Source organism: Balaenoptera borealis, assembly GCF_965194805.1.
Source record: "Balaenoptera borealis genome assembly, chromosome: 1".
NCBI classification, from domain to species: Eukaryota; Metazoa; Chordata; class Mammalia; order Artiodactyla; family Balaenopteridae; genus Balaenoptera; species Balaenoptera borealis.
The window spans coordinates 152239943-152260439 of NC_138860.1; the positions used below are offsets into that span (position 1 = coordinate 152239943).

General features: G+C 35.8%; 1 protein-coding gene across 3 annotated transcripts in view; it reads left to right on the forward strand.

The window, feature by feature from the left end:
* FAF1 (Fas associated factor 1) overlaps positions 1–20497 on the forward strand; it is a 481277-nt gene that overhangs the window by 338653 nt on the left and 122127 nt on the right. For all 3 annotated transcript variants that reach the window (XM_082370942.1, XM_082370941.1, XM_082370943.1), the window contains one exon: positions 5767–5921. In XM_082370942.1, coding sequence (XP_082227068.1) covers positions 5767–5921 — 155 coding nt within the window. The remainder of the gene's footprint in view (positions 1–5766; positions 5922–20497) is intronic.

Sequence of the window (20497 nt, forward strand, 5' to 3'; positions counted from 1 at the left end):
GGAAGTGAGAAGAAGAAGATACCATCCTGGCATCTCCTCATCTTCAGTAGCTGGCTGTTTCCTTTTGGAACCTCTCTAGTTGGTTGCTACCTGTTGGTCCCTAAACTCAGCTTTGGGAGACAAAAAAGGCAAAGTGTCACAATTCTTTCCAAAATCCGTCTGCACTCTGGTTCTTCACTCTTCAAAAATTACTAGCTTAGAGTTCTTTGAACACATCAGGCCATTGACAGCACAGGGCCTTTCCCAACCTTTTCTCTTTGCTCTTCCTCTTTTTCACTCTTCTTTTCCTCACTATCACCTAAATTTAGAATTCAGCTCAAGTATCACCTTCATAAAGAAGCAGCCAATCTGTTGTTCATGCCTAGACCCTAGGACCACCTGTATTATAGCAGTCATGTCATCACTCCCATCTAGACAGAGTGTTGGACTTCCAGAACTGTGTCACCCAAGGCACAGAAAAGAGAAGTAGCTTTCCCAAGGTTGCACAGCTGGGCGGTGGCAAAGCAGGAATTTGAATCCAGACAATGTAGCTTCATGCTGCCCTGCCTGTATTCTTACGGTGTGCTTATCTTGCATCATGGTTGGGTGCTGGGCTGGACCTATGAATATCCATATACAGGAACAGGATTGTGGAAATGGGCAGTGTACTAGGATGATCCTATTTAGAGCCTGGATTTAAAACAATAAATAAGACAGCTACAAAGGACATTTTGAGGTACTGGGGAAATTTGAATATGGACTCTGTATTAGATGATTGTAGCAACATTAAATTGTAAATATTGTAAACAATATTAAATGTCTTAGGTGTGATTAAAGAAATTATGGTTATGTAAGGGAATGTTCTTATTTCTTAGGAGACAAACACTAAAGTAGGGTGGAGGTGTCATGATATCTGCAACTTTAAATGTTTCAGGGAAAGAAGCATAAAAAGAATGATAGAGCAAATATGGCAAAACGTTAATAATTGATAAATCTAGGTAAAATATAAAAGAGTGTTTATTGTTGTATCAGTGTATCAGTTGTTTGTATCAGTAAACCACCCCCAAACTTAAAAGAAAAGAACAGCGATAATCCTGATTATTATGGTGATGATATTGATGATAGAAAAGGAGAAGAGAAACTGAAAGAGGAGAAATAAAATCAGCTCCCAATTTATACAAAGGAAATTATTTTTAATTTATTTTAATTCTTATACTGAAAAAACTATGAAATACCATTTCTAGAAATCGTTTGTCATATCAACTTCAAAATCATTGAACACACAGATTATGGATGTTCTCGTACTTAAAATGAAACTAGACAACTTCCTTTTCAGTCCATCAGCAAATATTTTCTAAGTGTCTGCTCTGTGCCTGGCTTATTTTGAGACATAGCCAGCTCATTTCTTCCAGCTCTAATGTTCTGTGGTTCTGTGATGCTAAGTGTCTAAATACAATAGCTACTGTAGCTCAAGGCCAAGTCACACTGGTTGCTGTCAGCTTGGCACTTCCTAAGCATCAACTTAGTACCTTAGCTCCTGGGTTTGAATGTGAAGATTAGTGAGGCCCTGAAGGCACAGACACAATGACGCATCCCAAACACTATGGCCAGTAGGAGAAATGAAGGAGCTGTATAATCTTTCATAACGTTTTCATGGCTATCATTTCTCTTGAAATGGCTTTCAGATCCTTTATTTTGCATGGATAGTTCCAGAATCTTGATCCTAATAGCTGCATTTTACTTGGCACCTACTATGGCCCAGGCATTGTAAATAGGCACTTTACCTACTTTATCCAGAATTGTTACAACACCCATCTAACCCCCACAGTCACACAGCTGGTGAGTGGCAAAACTGGGTTTAGCACAGAGCTTTCTGTTACGTTAATGCTTGGAGACTTTCCTTTAACTGTTAACCAAAACCTAGATCACAAAGAGGGAGTCTGAGGAGAGTATAGCTGGGCTGCTTGCCTTTGTCGTCAGCCAGACTTACACCTCTCTGCCAAATTAGGAAGGACAAATAAAATGTAGGGTTTTTTAATGCCCCAATCTTATTGCTTCTCATATGATACTGCAATTAACTCTTTGCTTTCTCCATATGCCACCCCCTCCCCACCCCCAGCTCTTAGAGAGCAAGGGAACTTTGTTTTATTCATCTTTGTATTCTCAATGCCTAACACATAGGCACTCTGTAAATGTTATTGAAGTAAATTATTCATGGGCCAAAGGGAAAAATGGTTATAGTAATGGAAAACAAAACATTTTCCTATGCTTTTTCTATGTACTAGATGCCCTTTCTTCGCAAAAGCAGTTTTCTGATATGCTGAACCCAGTTCTCACTGTTTTGGACTGTGTTTAGTTGAGCTCAATAAAGTAATCAGAAATCTGAGTCCGGGGTTCATTTAGGTGTGCCTATAATTTTATCAGAGATTTATGTTGCCCAAATTTAGTAGCATTTGCATATTATTGAGGCTTTATATTTGGCTTATTTTTACTGTCATAATAGCAGAAGAAAAATTTTTGTTGAAAGCTTATTGTGTTTGAGAGAAAAGATTATTTTAAGATTATTCAGTTTCTCTTTTGAAAGCTACTCTGGGAGTACCCCCAACCTGAAGATCCTTTTCTGATACTCTTTGTATCATCTCCTTTCTCACAGTTTAGAGCTTAAAGTGAGAATTTTTTTTTAAGTGTGTTTTCCTGGCATCTCATGTTTTAACAGTGTCAGGGGTTTGTGTCCCTAGAACGAAAACTGTTTCTCCAGAGCCTTTTTTCTCTCAGCTTCTAGTGAAAAGAGGGGTGAGGCGAGCCAGTCGCTTACCACAAAGCAATGCCACCACAAAGGAAAGATTAAGGGTTTAGAGAGAGGTCAATGTGGGTTTTTCTCTAACTAAACACTTTCCTAAAGTTTCCTTGTGGAAAAATAATGAAGTCATCTCAGAGTTTTTAAAGAATTTTTATTTCTTTTTCACCGTCTGCATTCGCTTGTCTTCTCAGCATGGATGTTTAATCTTCCTAGGCTTTGTGAATTGGCCCAAATGAATAAGTGGTGAGCGGTCTCTCTAGGAGCTAGAGGCTTATTCTAAGGGCCTAATCACTGAGTAAACACATCTTTGCCCTCCCTCTCACAACTGCGATATAATAGTCGAGATTCTAGCACAGTAACCTGGATATTGCAGGGACCAATGCTTTGAAATGCAGAATGGTTGATCCTCCAAAACAGTGCCTGATCTTCGCCTGCCTCTTTCTTCTTTTTTAAATTAAATATTGCCAAAGAGATGCTGTTTTATTGCTTGATATTGTGCATTAGTGCCCTGGATTTCCAAGTTTAGTTTCAGTCAACACTGTCAGCTGCACGTATAGGGAACTCTCCATGTTGGGTTTCCTAGTAGCCTCTTCAGCACATGTGTGTTTGGTTTGGAAGAGCATTTAAATTAAATCAGTGAGATAGCAATGTAAATCGCTAATCTCTTTCCCAAAGTCTAAATATTCCATTGCAGTGTTCTTGAGAGAAATAGGCATTTTAAAGATTTAGCCATTGCTATTGTTTGGTTAGAAATATGCTGATTCAAAAGTGGACAGCTCTCTTGTTCCCAGTGTCTCATTAAAGGTAGTTGCTGAGATACGATCAAGCAGAATTAGAGGTTGACATCCCCCTGTCTGTTGGGCCAGAGAGCTTCTAAGAAGAGGAGCTCTGAATTTGTTAGTGCTGCCAGGTTCATGTTCCTTTCCCTAAAGCAGCAGATTTCTAGATTTGTTTACTAAGAGTGATTTGGCATTGCTGCTACCATTTGGTGTGTTTTTTGCCAGAGGGCTGTGGTTGATATCAGCATTCATGTTTCTTTCCTCAAACATGCTGAGACCTGTGCTAACTTAGGGATACAAAGAAGACTGAAAGAGACCCGGTCCTCACCCTTGAGAAACTTTGTCTAGAGGGGAAACTGGTAAACAATTGTAATACTAAAATAGAAGAGATAGGGGCCCAGAAAAGGAAGCTCTTAATCAGGGAAGGCTTCCCAGAAGCATTTGCTTTGAGCCTTAATGGATGAGTAGGAATTTTCTAGATAAGTATCTCTCCAACAATGTATCTGATTACAAACTTCCTAGATACCAGCTACTGGTATCTGCATATATCAACATAGATGAAAAAACCCTAAATCTTTCTTGTTCAGCATTTAATCACCACTGCTTCCTGCTGGGCCTGACACGAAGACTATTTTAACCAATACTTGTTGAATGAATGAATGAATGAATGAATGGACACATGGAAGCATTTTGTCCTTATTCCCATTACATGCTGTCTCTGAGGCCCCCGGAAGCACTGATATATGAGCATCTGGTGCCTTAATATTCTACAGGCTCTCCAGGTCTTCACTATAGTGCAGTTAGGTTCCCTGCTACAGTATCCAAAGAAAGAACACTAGGCTTGGAGTCAGTCAATCTGGGTTCCAATCCCAGATGTACTACTTACTTACTAGTTGTAGAATTTAGGATAAGTCAGGTTTCTAAAGCTCAATTTCCTCATAGGCTAATGAAGTTAAGAATACTATTTTACAGGTTTATTCTGGGGATTAAAGTACCTGTGGCTACCTCATCTAGTACAAAATTCCTCTTTGAAGAAAATATTTTAATTATTATTATTAAGATTAGGATTATTAAGATTATTATTTGGATTATTTATCAGGATAATTCTAAGCATCAGACTTTCATCAACATGAGCCCTTTTTCTGTAAATGTCCTTCTTTTGTTTAGAATTACACACAGCAAATTTCTTCATCATCACATTCTTACAGCTTCCTTGAAATTTTCCTTCACCAGAATTTCACAGATTAGATGTGTATATTGTCCTTACCATACAATTTTATCTTTCCACGTCCAGGTAACTGACTGTTCTTTAACTCAGCTCTTCTACAAGGTAGCACCAAAAAGTTAAGGACAATTTAGGTTCTTTAATCATCATTGTTGTGGTTAAAGCTGACATTTGCAAATTATGTTGCTCAATTTCAGTTTTTAGTTTCAGTTATTTTATTGATTATCCAACTATTACAGAGGATACTTTTAAGAGAGCAGATGTCATTTCTTGAAAGCAAGTTTTATCAGGCAAAAGGGAAAGAATAATTTTCCATATGAAAATCTCCACTGGACATTTTCTGAAATATAAACTAGAAAGAATTCATGTGAAGTGAACATTTTTCTATCATCCTTTCAAATGGCAATTAGATGTCACATGCTCTTAAGTAAGGACTTTGACACGGGAACACATTAAGGGCTTTGAAATTACCTGTGGAACTAAAACAAGTTTATTTCAGACCTTTTTCTTTCAAGTAGAAGAGACTATTTAGTGCTCAGATTAAAAACAAAAAAATGTGTAAGAGAGATTTTGGCATCCAATCTTAATCAGTATTTTTTTCTCTGTATAGTTGAATAGTTCAAAATTAATTTTCCCTTTACATATAAAGTATGTGTTAAATACAAAGAATGGTAATTCCATTTTATTTAAAGAAAATGCCATTCTATTGCAATTTGTGCTTGAGATAGGCTTGCACATGTTAACAGGAATCTGCGACAGCAGTCTGTAAAACAATATCATCAGCCTAGCCGTTTTAGAGTGTAAGGAAGCAAAATGTATTCACATTAGTAGATGCTTTAGGAGCTCCAGGTGTCAGGTACTCTTTTAGGGAATAGCATTTAATTTTTATCGTTGTTTATATTGACTGACTGTGCCTTTCCAGAATTCAAGAAATCTTGCATTAGTGCATATTTTAATTCATCAGTCTTTTCTCCCCTTTTCAGAGAAAGCTTCTTGCTGTCTACCTCCACCACGATGAAAGTGTATTAACCAACGTGTTCTGCTCACAAATGCTTTGTGCTGAATCTATCGTCTCTTATCTGAGTCAAAATTTTATAACCTGGGCTTGGGACCTGACAAAGGATGCCAACAGAGCAAGGTAATACTGTTGTTCACAAGTTATAAGTTGGGCTTTTTTATTGTTAAAAGTCATCATTGTATTTGGTTTCTTATCATCATAAACATTTTCATCCTCAGCATTAAATTTTCTGTTATTACATTTAATTAGATAAAAGCTATTTGTTGTAGTTAACATGCAGTTATTTTCAATTGTGAAAAAATACCTTAACTAATAAAAGATTTCTTAAATTCAAGAATAACCTGAATACCAAAACCAAAATACATTGTTCTTATCTTTTTGCAATAATAATAATATAGTACCTTCCTATGTACTGTATGTTCTTATGTTCTAATAATGTTGTTGAATATTCAAATCTGTTTCTAATAATATTCAGAAAAGACAAGGAAAATCTAATATATAATCCTACTAGTAAGTTTAGTTTTTAATAATTCCAGTGATGAAGGCAGGACATTCTGGACCAGTCCAGTGGAGTTGGTAATAGCTTAACTCTAGCATATGCTAATTGATGTAATCGCTTTGTTGCACACATTCTTTTGCACACAGCCAGCATTACATCCATATTCTCAATGGGAAAAAAAAAAATCCCTTTCCTAGCTGTCAGGATAAATTTACTTAAGTTTGTTAATCATAATATCTGTAAGTGACGAATAATTATTCATATTTTGCCTATTTGAGTTTGCCATCTGAAGTATATTTCATCGTGTTTAATTACACATGTGGCCATAACATCCTGTGATGCTACTTTGGGTGTGTTAACACAATCATCATCACAGACTGCTGGTTTATGAACAGGGAGATTAAATTCATTCATTTCAAGGCAATCCTATTGTAGTTACCTAATTTAAATGACTGTAGAACAATTAGAAATCATCTGATTTGTCTTTTTATTATTTTATGGCTCACTGAATTTTTGCTCATCATTCAGACTTTGTTTTATGTAATCTGAATCTGAAAAGAAAGATGATTCTTCTCTTAAATGTGAAGCAAAAGAATGTTGAAGCAATTTCTTCATCTAATACTTCATTTCTTTAAGTAAATGGTTAGGAAATTTCATAAGATGACTTTGTTCTGCCTTGGAAATGTTCCCTGTTATACATAAATAAAGAACCTTTAGCACCTGTATTTGTTTAAATTAAATCAGGTTATTATTCACACTCAGTTAAAGGTGATGAAAAGCAGTGCCAAAAACAGATAAAAATGCAGCATCGAAGGGCTTTCATGAGGCAAAATACATAGACTGGAGACTTGGCTAAATCTTTTGCCATTCACTGGCAGTAAGGAATCTCCTCCTTTCCTTTTATCCACAACTTGATGGAGAAGGAAACACTATTTCTAAACCATCTGTAGTGGCTAAGTTCAGCGGGCTACCTGCTGTTATTTTGTTCTATCCTCCATTTAATTCCTTAGTTCCTTTTATTTTACAATGACAAAAAATTGCAGTGTAGTTTCTTTTGAAAAGTAGTGTTTGAGGGGTTTTTTTTTATGACTGGCAATCAACAGCCATGTAATTGCTTTGTTATGTTTTACTAAAGAAGTCTGTTAAGTAGCACAACTTTGATACACTAGTAATAAGAGTTTGCAGGTTATAGAGACACCTGTGGTGACCAAAGCGACAGAAGCTGCTTATTAGAAAGAACCAGTACAGCTGTGTCCTATTAACTCCTTATGACACTTTTTTAAAACACAAAATAAAGGCCTTGTTTAAGGCTTTAGAGCTATTTCCCAGTGAATTGCAAGACCAACTGTGAAGTATGATAGGATATTTCAATCTACATTTTAAAAAATGTGGCATCCCATTATTAGGTTACTGTTATGAAAACAAAAAGAAATGATATTAAAAGCAAAATAGAAACATCTAGGAATTTAATAAACATTTATAGCAACAAGAAACAGGGCAGTGGGGAGAAAGAGAACATAATTTCTGGGATTTAAGATACTTGACGTCCTTATTCAAAGTCAAGTTCTATTCATATTACAAATTAAAAACTATTGATATTTAAAGTTAAGGTATTACATTTCTCTCTATAAAGTAATAAATAAAATTATGTAGCTACTGTTCATGTACACCTCCTCATTATTACAGTTAAGGCCTATGGTAAAATTCACATTTTACAAACACAAGATGAAAATTCACTGGAATGGCATATTCCTAAGAGAGAGTCAAAGTAGATTACCTTTTGATATACGAAATTATAAGTTAGGCTGATTTCTTGCCCCCCAGAAAGAGTTTAGCTTTAGCCACAATTTTCTTACCATCTACCATAGATTAATCTAAATACAATTATTTGAGTTTCCATCTCTGTGATGTTTCTTGGATCTTTATCACATTTATTCAAAAGTGTTTGCCATGAAAATTGATTGCATCATCCATTTGATGTGATTAACAATGAGTAACAAAACCTAAAACTTTCCCTCTCAATTCAATAGAAGTCTGCTGTACTAATGTTTATTGGTCAGTGGTCTATATAACAAAAGTTTTTGTGCCATCATTTGCTATTACCAGGTAGTTAAAATGGGACAAATTAATATGTGGAAATACAGAAGAGATGTCTAGACATCACAAATAAGGTTGTTGCTGTGGGTTTCCTTTCAACTGTGATTTCTTTATGACAAATGTTAAAGTTTAGAAATAAATTCCTGGTGTATTTCTTGTCTGGTCCCATATCTAGTTATCCTAGTTCGGGCTAATTATATAAGTTTCAAGAGTCCTAAGCCTATAAGCTATTTAGCCTGGATGCTTCCTTAGTGGTTTTCTGAGACTATCCTCTGGTATGATAGCTGGAGACACTGATGCCCAAGACAGGAAGGGACTTGCCAAGCAAATTTATTTTTGCTTAAGAAATACTTGGATTAAGCCTCCAGAAACATTAGTCCTCCATAATTTACTGTGAATCTCTCCTGTTTCTAGAAGACAAGTGAAGGATATTGAACTAAGTGAATGCTTTGGTAAAGTTACTAGAATATGAATGTGAATTGCTGTTATAAGTCAAATTTCCTGATTTTGCTAACAAACCAGAATACCTGATTTCACTAACAAACTAGAATATAAAAGAACTATAGAATGTCACTGGTATACACCCCTGTGGTGTTGATGATTTGGGTTTCCCACTTTCAAAATGATTCTAGTAACTTTCTAAGTTGAGTACTTAAGTTAACCAACCTATATCTGTATAATGGATTAGAATAACTTCTAGATTGATCTTGGAACATTCCAAATGTGAACTGAGACATCATACTTTAGCAGTAGTGATTACTTGCCTGTTTTCTCCATCACTAAATTGTGATCTTCTGGAAGGACTTATTCTATTTGTCTCATTAAACAAGGCACTTTACAAAATTCTGGGAGAAAGAAACAATAAAAATTTGGCAAATGAATGTATTCTTCTAATTCCACTTAAGAATGTTGCTTATAATTTCAGTATTGTATATCTAAATAAGGTTTCTTTCTTGGAAAACTCTCTATAGTCTTACTGGCTGCCATGTGTAGTTGCATTTCAGAGCCATTCTTTCTTAAAGCAGTAGGCAGAAAGCCCTTGTTAGTCTTGAGAGGTGCTAGAGGGTATAATTTCCCAAATATCCAGTTGAACAACGATCCTGATAGAAACAGTAGGATATGCCGGTAAAGAAAAAGCTAAAAACAGATAGATAATGGTAAACAAAGAGATCTTGCATATCACTTCTGGAAGTGGCTAAAATATCTTAAGAAAGGTATATATTCCTCCATGTTTATTCATTGAATAAACATTTACTGAATGTTTAATATGAACCAGGATTGGTGCTATGCGCTGAGGATGAAAAGTTGAAAAAGACACAGTGCTAATGCTGAAAACACTCATGGTCTAGTAAGCAAGACAGACATAAGAGCTAATATGTAACATGAAATATGTACAAGGTGCTTTGGGAGTATAGATGAACTTCATACTGAGTCACTCTACCTGAGTGAGCCAGGGAAGGACTTGAAAGAGATGACACAAGAAGGTGATAGTAGAATTTCACTCTTTCTATTCAGAGATTTTTAATATTAGCAACATTCCTAGTTTGTTGGGTTGCAGGTATTTGCTATTCTTATAAAAGGATATTGGTATTTTAAACCTCATAATTAGCTATCTGAATTGTGGAAGAGAGAAAAAATGTAATCCTGTGTGGTCTGAACCAAATTGAGGATTAAGGCCAACCAACCGGGATGGAACCGATTCCAAGAAGTTGTTTTGTTAATGATTCATCCTGGTACTGGCATATGCTTATAGGCAGACAGTGGAGCAGAAAAATATTTTTAGCACAATGTAGTGAATGAATGCTTGGTCTATGAAAGAATAATTTCTTAAAATTCAGAACACATATCACTGGTAGGAAGCCTTGCATCTTCCCATTCTTCCCTTGCCTCAGTCCGGGTAAAAATGCACATTCTATATGCTCCCATAGTATCACTGTACTAACTTGTATTGATGGCACTCATTATACTGAATGTTTATCGTCTATCTCCCTGCTAGGTTGTCAGCTCCCCAAGGGAGCTATGTCTATAATCTCAATGCATTAAAGTGCCTTTAAAAAAATAAGTGTTATATTGATAAATAAACCAATAATCTCTAATAGGCTTATTGAAACATAATGGATAAGAGAGACCAGCTTGGGTAGTAGAAAGAGCATTGGAAATGCTACCATATCCCTCTAATTGGGCGATTTTCCCCCCACAGCCATTAATAGGAATAATAAAGCAAAAGCCTTCAAAAGCCTTCTCCTTGCAGAATGAACTAAAAATGTCCAGACTGGGTACCTCGTCTTCTGCTGGCACTATAGCACCCCAGGCTATCGTGGCCTATGCTCATGTGCCCCAGGCACCCACCATCTGGAAAGAGGATTGAATTCCAACCAAGATGAGTTTATCCATTGGTTCCAAAGTTTCTTCCCCAGACTCACCAAGTCTCTATGATATCTCTAAAGTAATTGGCCTCTCAAATGGGGCCATTTGGGATGGTAGTCTGAGCCTTCTGCACTGGTGGTGACATTGATTAAAGTAAATATGCCCATAGGATATATAGGAATACTGGACTGGCTTCATGATGAGCTGTGCCAAGAAGGTAGGCAAAGGTCCATTTGGGCACCATCAGAATTAAATAGAGAGAGAACGATATAAAACACTAGCACAATAAGTATTGATTTGCTTACCTCTATTAGAGCTGTTTGGGACTGGGTAATGGGAACATTGGCACATGAGTGCCCTTGGTGCTGAACTGCAGGTTCTTGACTGAAGTTGCTTCATGAAGGAAAGCCATATAACATATGTAGCACAATAAACCACCAATATTAACCAGTAATAAGTGGGTTAATGGGTATCACTTGTTCTGAACAGGCCCACATGGCAAATGTCTTACTTAGTACATCCAATATAGGTATTGTTTTAGATTATCTAATTCTAGAAAATTTAAACATTGAATTTGACTAGGATAGTGCCAACTGGGTAATTAGCCGGCTATGAGCGCTGAAAAATGAGTTGCTTATATGTAAGTTCCTGAGTTGAAAGTGTGTGGCACATCAGTGTACGTGCTACACAGTGTTAAATCAGGCATTGCACACTATTTCTAAGCAGTGTTCCCTAGGAATTGCTGACAGTGCCTGAGTTACACAGGTTGCATGTAACATACATAGCTTTGTATTAAATTTTGCATACACAGTTAGTACCAATGTTCACAGACAGAATTCTATTGCCTATCAATATTAGCTTTTGAATTTAATGCACTTGGGTGCAGTCTGTCAGGTCACTGTAGACTTCTGCTGCTATGCTGACAGGTACTTGTTAGCCTTAATATCCAAGTGATAGTTTTCCACATTACTTAATCTTTGGCAAGGGTTAATTGGCTTAAATCTCTTATTATCAGTAGGTTGTCTTTGCCTGCACTTTCCATCACGGTGGCTTACCCTTAATTCCAAACTACTCACTGGTTCATGCCTGGCTGAAGCTAGCTGACCATGTTACTCTAACCCTACACTTCCATTTGATCCAGCAAATATAGCCCAGGTGTGGGGTCTGCATGGGAGACACAAGGAGTGTTAATATCCAGCTGCTACCTTAGGAGCAGATATGGATTCTGCAAAAGTAGCTGATAAAACAGATGGACATGTTGTGGTCAGAGTACTAAGACTTCCAGAGAGCCTTCATGCCAGATTTCCATATAATTTTCCCCAAACTTCTTTATTTCCTTTGTGACATGTTTTCCTTCCCATACTTGTAAAGGAAATGTATTGCCATCCTAAACATCCCAGGTCAAGGCTTAATTAATGCTTTAAAATAAAGGTTCTAAAACACCAGGAGAGTTTGTCATTTTCTCCCTGGTTTGTCTTGTGAAGAGGGAGGAGAGAAGGTGAGGAGGAACCCCTCCTGTTCCATGATTACATCCTACCCACTCATTTTCTCCTTTTCTCCTCTGCTTTTGATTTTTAGTGGCGGTCTTAACAGAATGTCAAGATCAATTTGCAGCATGGTTTAACTCAAGGTTTGCGTTCTGCCAGCAGCAATTGTCCCTGCAAACAATGCCGTGTGTTCTTGTAACTTCAGAAGCTTTTAGAAGGATCATGGCAAGGGCGGCATCTAATGACTTTATTAGTGTAGGGTTTCAAAATGGGCTCAGTAATTGTTCATATCTCTTTGTCAGCAAGTCATAATTACTGCTCAGCATTGTCCAAGGGTGCACTTGTGAATAGTTTCCTAATAGTACTGAAAGGAAGGAAAAGAGGGAAAGGATAAAAGGTGATGGCCTCTTACAATTGAGAAGAAGCCAGTCTGTATATAGATGATGGCTAAACTGTTTATAATACATTCTTTACTCTTTTTAAAATAGACAATTATCCTTTTAAAAGTGTTCTTTGAGATAACTCTAAATTACCAGTTTACAAGCTTTTTTAACTCTGATTTGGATACTTCCCACACTACTACCTAATACTACAATCATAACTGCCTGGTGGTGCATGCATTGTATCTGAATCAAGTATTTGTGTAAAAAAAATTTATTTCCTTGACATTAATCGAATTAATGCTATTCGGGAAATATATATTTAACTCAGATGCAGTTGTCTGTTTTCACAGTCTACGTGAAAACCGTTGTTAGGAAAGAACAATACAAGGTGATACTGTTGACAAGATAGTCCAAAAGAACATTTAAGTTTTTATCAAATCCGATTTTCCTCATGCACTAGACGTTTCTTGTTACTCTCTTGGCGTTCTTCTTGGCCTTTCTCCTAAACACTCTGTGCTTTGAGTATTCTAGGGATCTTGATTTTGAGAGTGATAGAATTAAAGGAATCGTTGCCTTTTCCAGATATATAAAGTTTGAGCTTCACACCAAGACTTCTCCCCTTTGTGCTGTGTTGCCAAACCCTTACCTGTTCTGTGACTCCCTGCAATGTACTCATGTATAGTTATGTGCAAATACTCACTTCCAGTAGCTAGTTATTCTCGTATTTTAGGGTATACAGATTCAAATGAATATGACTGCCAGAGGTACTCGATCCAGTTTATATATATAGATTACAAAACATGAGTTATCTAATGAAACAAATTCTAAAAATAAGACATTTCCAAAATAAAATATTTTTTAAAGTAATATACCCCATCATGTCTTTTGCTTTTCTTCTTATCTGAAATTGATAAGATCTAAAGAGATTTATTTGTTTTCTTAATTGCTTTGTCAGTGTTGATAATTTTTATATTCATGGTTGTTTCTGAAGAATTTTTACTAATCATGTCACCTATGCCATTTAAATTGGTAGCACATTTCTCTCCTTCATAAATACTGAGAAAAACTGTAAAAGAAACATGTTAGTTCAGTCATGTAAAACCACCTATGGAAACTGGTTCCTCTGACATTTTTCCAGTATTTGCCTGTTAGTGTACATAGATGCGCAAAAAGGTTTTAGTGCCCAATAATCTTAATGATTGAGTCTGCCAAATACACCACCAAAAATTGAAAGAGGAAATAACTGTTAGTCTGGAATTGGAGAGTGAGGTGAAATCCTATTTCTTACATGTTTGGGTAATTTGTTAGGGAATAGGTTTTGTATCCTTTCCTTCAGCATATGTTTGTATCTTTGTATTTGATTGCATTCTAGTAATAAAGTGACGGTTTTATATTATTTACAAGTAAAGAGTTAACTATAGGGGTTTTTAAACAGCCATCCATCCGTTAATTTATCTGCTGTTGGCTGACTCAGTATGTAGCCACAGCAACAATTTTTTAAATGCTCCTTAATTGTTGCCTTCTGTGTATCTTTCCTTTCCTCGATATGTGATCAGCACCAGGAAAGTCCTCTTTAACATACTTCTCTACAGATCTCAACTAAGGAAGGGATGAGGCAAGTTTATAAGAACAATAAAGATGCTATGACTATTATATCTCAATATGAGAAATTATGTTTCCCAGTCCCAGTTTCAAATAAGGTACTGGAGGTTCTGAGCTGCTCCCAAATAAGTTACTTAATTAACAACCACAGCAACAAAAATTTATTATTTGGACATTACGAAAGCTATGTAAGTATTATTTATTAGTTCCTAAAGCAATACCTATTCACATTTAAACATGTCAGTTGCTATTCTTAAAAGATTGTGATTTTCAATACAACTGTTTCTTCACTGTTTATATGCAGACAGTCATATGTCAGTCATAAAATGTAGGGCAGTTAAGAGGTAAGAGTCAGTCTGGGATTATGAAGAACAAAGAGTTATTAGGCAAGTGGTATAACATATCTAGATTTTTTTTTCTTCTATGAAAATGAGGGAGGGGTGACCCTATCTGAACTTTTATCTCTCAAATTCTGTGACTTTCTGATGACTTGAACACATAGTTTTCAATATAAGCAAGATTAAAAGTGAATGTTAGTAAAGTTTGTAAGTAGATTGTAGCGTACTGCCCTTACCAGCTTGTGATCTAGTCAGAGTGACCTTAGTGGGCTATAGCTAAGGAAGCCACAGTCATTTTCCATCTCTTTCACCAATAAAGGCATCTTCCTTACCCTTAGAACCGTCCTTCAAGCTCTTGCTATTTGTGATGGGAGCTTCTAGAGTGTCAATAGCTAAGATCAAGATTACCACTACTGCTTTAAAAAAACACACACATAACTGCAATCATTAATTAAGCCCCAGCTATGTGTCAGACACTATATATATATATATATATATATATATATAAGCTCATTTAATCCTCACTCTATATACATTACCCCATTTAACCACAGTTCTGCAAGGTAAATGGCAAAGTCCAGTTTCACATGTGAGGAAACTATTTTTGGCTCAGAGAAGTTCTGTAACTTACCCAAGGTCCTGCAAATGATTGTGCCAGATATAAATCCCAGATCTACCTGTGCTTTTCTGCTACATAATGCTTCTTGTCCCATGACCTTGTCAAGCTGGATTATTACCAACAAAGTTGTACTAAATAACTGTGAATAGCCCTGTGGGAGATATAAGAGAAGTATAAGACTTGGATCTTTTGCCCAGGTAACAAATAAACATGGAATTCACCATATCTTAGAGTTGTGGGTTAGAAGCATTCTTAGTTAACATCCAATTTGCAACTATGCAGGCATTTTTCCCTGTATTATGTCTGATATTACTACAGTCTCTACCTGAATATTGCTAGAGACAGAGGAATGAAAGCTTCAAAAGATAGTGTATTTTTGAGCTGCTCTAAAAGCCGGGAAAGGTTTTTGCTATAGTGCTTCTTCCCATAGAGAGTTTCTGCAACTTTCTCCCTTTTGGTTCTAGTTCTGGTCTTGGAATTACCTGGAATAAGCCTAACTTCTCTTCTTCATTGTAGTCCTTTATCAGTTTAACCACAGCTATCTTGTCTACCTTAATTTTCTTGCCTTTCCAACCAAGATATATTTATTTCTTCCATTGATCCTCGTATGATAGGGTGTCTAGACCTAGTCCATTCTAAAGGGGCCCAGAATCGAGCATAATGCTTCAGAGGAAATTTGTCTGGTGCTATGCTCAATTCTAGTCTGTAATTTTATTATTGGCTCCTATTGAACTGAAGGAGTCAACTAAAATCCCCTAGCAGTATTTCAGGTATGGGGTGGTCCAGAATGGGCTGGGTCTGAGTTGTTATTAAACCAGATCTCTGCCATTCTCTACTAATGCAATTGATTGACAAGATTTTTTGAAGTTTGGATTCTATTAACTCTCCCAAATTTTATCACTCATAAACAATAACTGAACTTCTTATCATCTCTACTCCTGTTATCATTCTTGATACTTCTCTCAGTTCCCAGACTTGTCCAACTCCAGAGAAACTTTTTTCTTCTCTTTATTCACCACACTTAGATGTGGTCATAAATAGAAACTGTATCACCTTATATATTTGGATTTCAAACATCTGGCTCTGACCAGCACTTCCTTTTCCACTCACTTGCTCAAGTGTCACCAGTGCTGAAATTTTTTTTGTCTTATCATGCCCTTCAATCTATTGACCCCTACCACTTCACTCCATCCACCCTTTCCTGTGTCCAATCTTCATTTCCTTCCTTGTCCTAATTAAATTTCAAGGTCCATCATTATCACTTCCTTGTAATACTTTAAACTCTCTCATCTCTGTCTTCCTCCATTGCACTCAATTTGTTAAACCCAACTATTCACCTTCCTTATGCCTGTGCCTTGCAGTTGAACATTGCTGGAGATGATCACTCCACCTGATTTAAAAAAACAATAAACACGAGCTAAGTTTTGTATATAAACACTGAATTCAACTCTGTAATTCTGGCAGCTAAAGGAGAAAAAGGAAATGTGATAGGCATATCCTCATTCATTCATCTATCCATACAATGTATATTTATTGAGTTTCTATTATGCGCCAGGTACTATGCTTTAGAGTTTACAGATTACCATTTAAAATTCTCATTGTCTGATAAAAGGAAGCCTAATAGTTCATCTCAAAATTTCCTGGCACTGAATTCAAGGAAGAATTTAATTGCATGATTTTTTATTTGAGAATCATTAGGAAATATAATAAACAGTTATTTTCTACTGTTGTTTTGCGTAAAATAGATTACTTTAAATAGATGTTTCTTATATCACTCCCCTGTAAAAACAGAGAGCTCCGTGTTAAATCGTTTTTCAGTAAAGGTAGTTCTTTAGGTGATGTGGCCCTTAGATATTCCTTTTTTTCATGATCTAACTCATAACAGGTATAGAGCTTAGAGAAAAAGCCTACATAGTAAACTTGTTCATTCAGCTCTTTCTGTCAGACATCAGCTGTCTCAAATGAGCCTTTGTCAAGAGCTGGGTTGTAATCGATTCTTGCTTGAAAGCTTTGATGAGGGACTGAAGTGCTAATACTCTGTGCTGTTGGTCATTTATCTTTTAAAGACTTTTCTCCTATGTATAAGATTTCTACTAATGCTCTCCCACATTTCTTTTATCCATTAGAATAATAGTTCTTTCCAAATACATAAGGAAATTGTGTATAAATGTCAGGGTTTCAAGAGAAACCAACCAACTCTGAAAAATTTTTGTATGATAATGCCGAACAATTTTTATATAATAATAAAATCACAAAGTCTCCAAATTTTGCAGGAGGAAAACAATCAGAGAACATAGCATGAAAATATATGTATATATCTTCAATCTCTACCTTAGAGTAGGGAATAATCTTATGATGATTCTGTAGAAGTTATACAGCAATATAATACATTTGTTCAGTGATAAGAGTCTGAGATTTGCTGTTAAAACTTATTTTAGGAAACATTTTGCCATACCCATAATTTGGGGGGAAGGGAAGAGAAAGGAAAAGCCAATTTTGACTCTGAAGCATATAAAAGGAAGGAAGAAGAGGTATTGATTAATCCGCAGACCAATTCCAAAAGTAGTTATCATTACCTTCACTTTATATGTGAGAAAACTAAGGCTCGGAAAGATTAAATTATCCAAAGAAACAACTAGTAAGTGACAAAAGCAGGTTTATTTGACTCCAAAGTCTTTGTTCTTCCCACAATATTATGCTGCTTGCAGTAATTCCTACTTTCTCTAATATGTTAATATTTGGATACTTTACACCTCTTCTAAGTCACATTTTCAGTCAGTGAGTGGTGACAAGATGAAATTATGTAAGAACTTCAGTATGCTAAAAACTCAGGAGGGAAGCTTAGAGTATGAACTTGTGGACAATACCTGCTATTTTGAAATGGGACCAAGTGACCTATCAAGGTAGAAGCATAGTGAAAGAGGCCTGGGAGACCATGATAATTCACACCAACTGTCCTAGTTAAACTGATTTCAGCAAAGTAGTTGGAAGAGGAAAAGGAAGGTTGTATGGTCAACGTTGTCATGGTGGAGATAAAGGTTACTAAAGCATGAACTGGCCCATTCATGTAACAAATACATGCTGTTTGGCAGTAGGTGCTAGGAATGCAGAGGTGAATAAGAGATAATTCTCCTAATAGCAGTCCAGGAGCGCTATCTTGGAACAGAAAGTTCTCCCTGATTTCTAAACTCCCATTCCGTTCTCTGATTTTTTCCAGCACTTAATCTGAACTACTAAATCTAGCCCCCAGTTATATATCAGATTATGTTTCCTGTTTGAGGCTATAACCCTAAATAGTCTTAGTGTCTTAAGGACACATACCATGTCTTACCTTGTTGTATATTTCATAGGCCCTCATAAATACTGATCAGTTGGTAAAAGGCAGAACACAGAAGAAATATTATCTGGCATTTAACATAAATTTGCTCTCTTGTATAGCCCCTGGAAAATGAATCTTCTCTTTACATTGCTAGAGAAAGAATTTCTGCCATTTGATAAGACATTGGGTTCAATGTTCTCTATTATCTCTCCCAACTTAAAATAAAATGGGGTACTTACATGTTTATGTTCTTACTCTTGGTGGGAAGGCAGCCAATTATCTATTTATTTATGATTATTGTCCCTCCAAAAACATTAGTATAAATCAGTCCCTATAGATTAGTTACAGCCCTGTCATTAAACTGTCAGTGCCTTAAAGCCTTTCCACTTGAGTGATTTATAGATGACAACAAGCAGATATTTGTGGGGTTTTTTTAACTCTGACTACTAGTCTATTAAGACAATTTAGCAGTTTACTGTTACTGGGTAGTCTTAAGCCACAGACAGGTGAGAGATGCTTTTCAGATTAAATCTTCCCAAAGTCTCATCCTGTGTTTTCTTAAATTTGCCTTTAGTTTGGCTGTGTTCTCTAACATGCATACAATGTTTGCATTTGCACGGAGAGGCATTATACTATCCTTTTAGAAAACAATTTGGCAATATGTACCACTAATCATTAAATGATTCTATACCTTTTTACCCTATAATTCCACTTCACAGACAGGCTTTTTTCCCTAAGGAAATACTTTAAGAATTTATCTAAGTATTATTTATAATGATAAAAAAAACTAGAAAGAAAAATCTAGCTGTAGGTGAATAGCTATGGATATAACAGCGTATACATCTACACAATGGAATATTATTCAACCATTTAACATGCTGGTTCATTACTATCGTATAGAAGGCTAAAAAACTGTATCCAACTAAACACTGATTACCACAAAAAGGAAAAGATATATTTGAGCAAAAGACTGATAAGAAATAGACAAATGTGATTAACATTGTGTTAAAAGTTTGGGATTGCATGCAATTTTTCTTTATTTTTATAAGAGAGTTACTATCTTACTTTCAAATTGTTTCTTTATTTATTGGGCAATACATTCACTTTAATCAAAACTCAAAAGTTCTAGAAAGGTATGTAATGAAAAGTCTCCTACTTATCCTTGTTTCTAAGTTACCTTTTCTAGAAGTAATGTTTTAAGTTTCTTATTTGTCCATCCAGAGATTATTTTATATGTAAGCAAACAAATATATAATTATTTTTCCCCAGTTTTACACAAATGATAAACACTATTTAACACCCTGCTTTTCCCACTAATATTATATCTTAAAAGATAGTTCATAGCAGTTCATAAAGAACCCTTTCTATTTTATGGCTACATAGTATTCCTTTGAATTCTATAAGGTACTATAATTTATTTAACTAGATCCTAGTGGTTGACATTTGGGTTATGCCCAATATTCTGCTATTACAAGCTTACAGTAAATAACTATGCACATATGTTTCCATCTGAAAATATATCTATAGACTAAATTCCCAGTTGTAGGAGTGCTAGATTAAGAATTTGTGCATATTTAATTTTAATAGACACTGGCAAATGGCCCACAAAGGAGTTGGTACCAATTTCACTCCTACTAACAGTGTACAGTAGTGCCTGTTTCCCTGTAACCTTGCCAGTGCAAGGTGTTACCAAAATTTTTTTGTCGTTACTAATCTGACAGATGAAAAATGGTTTCTTAGTGTACCTTTAATTAGGAGTTACTCATTATGAGCTATTTTGAGTATTTTTTCACATGTTTATGAGCCATTACTGTTTCCATTTCTTGAAGCTGTCTTTATATATTATTTGTGGATCTTTTCCTAATTGTTTGTTAAGAGTTCTTTATATATTAGGGAAATTAGCTCTTTTTCTGTGGTTTGAAATTCAGAATTTTTTCCCCTGTTCATCATTTATCTTTTGGCCTAGTTATGGTGTTTGTTACCAT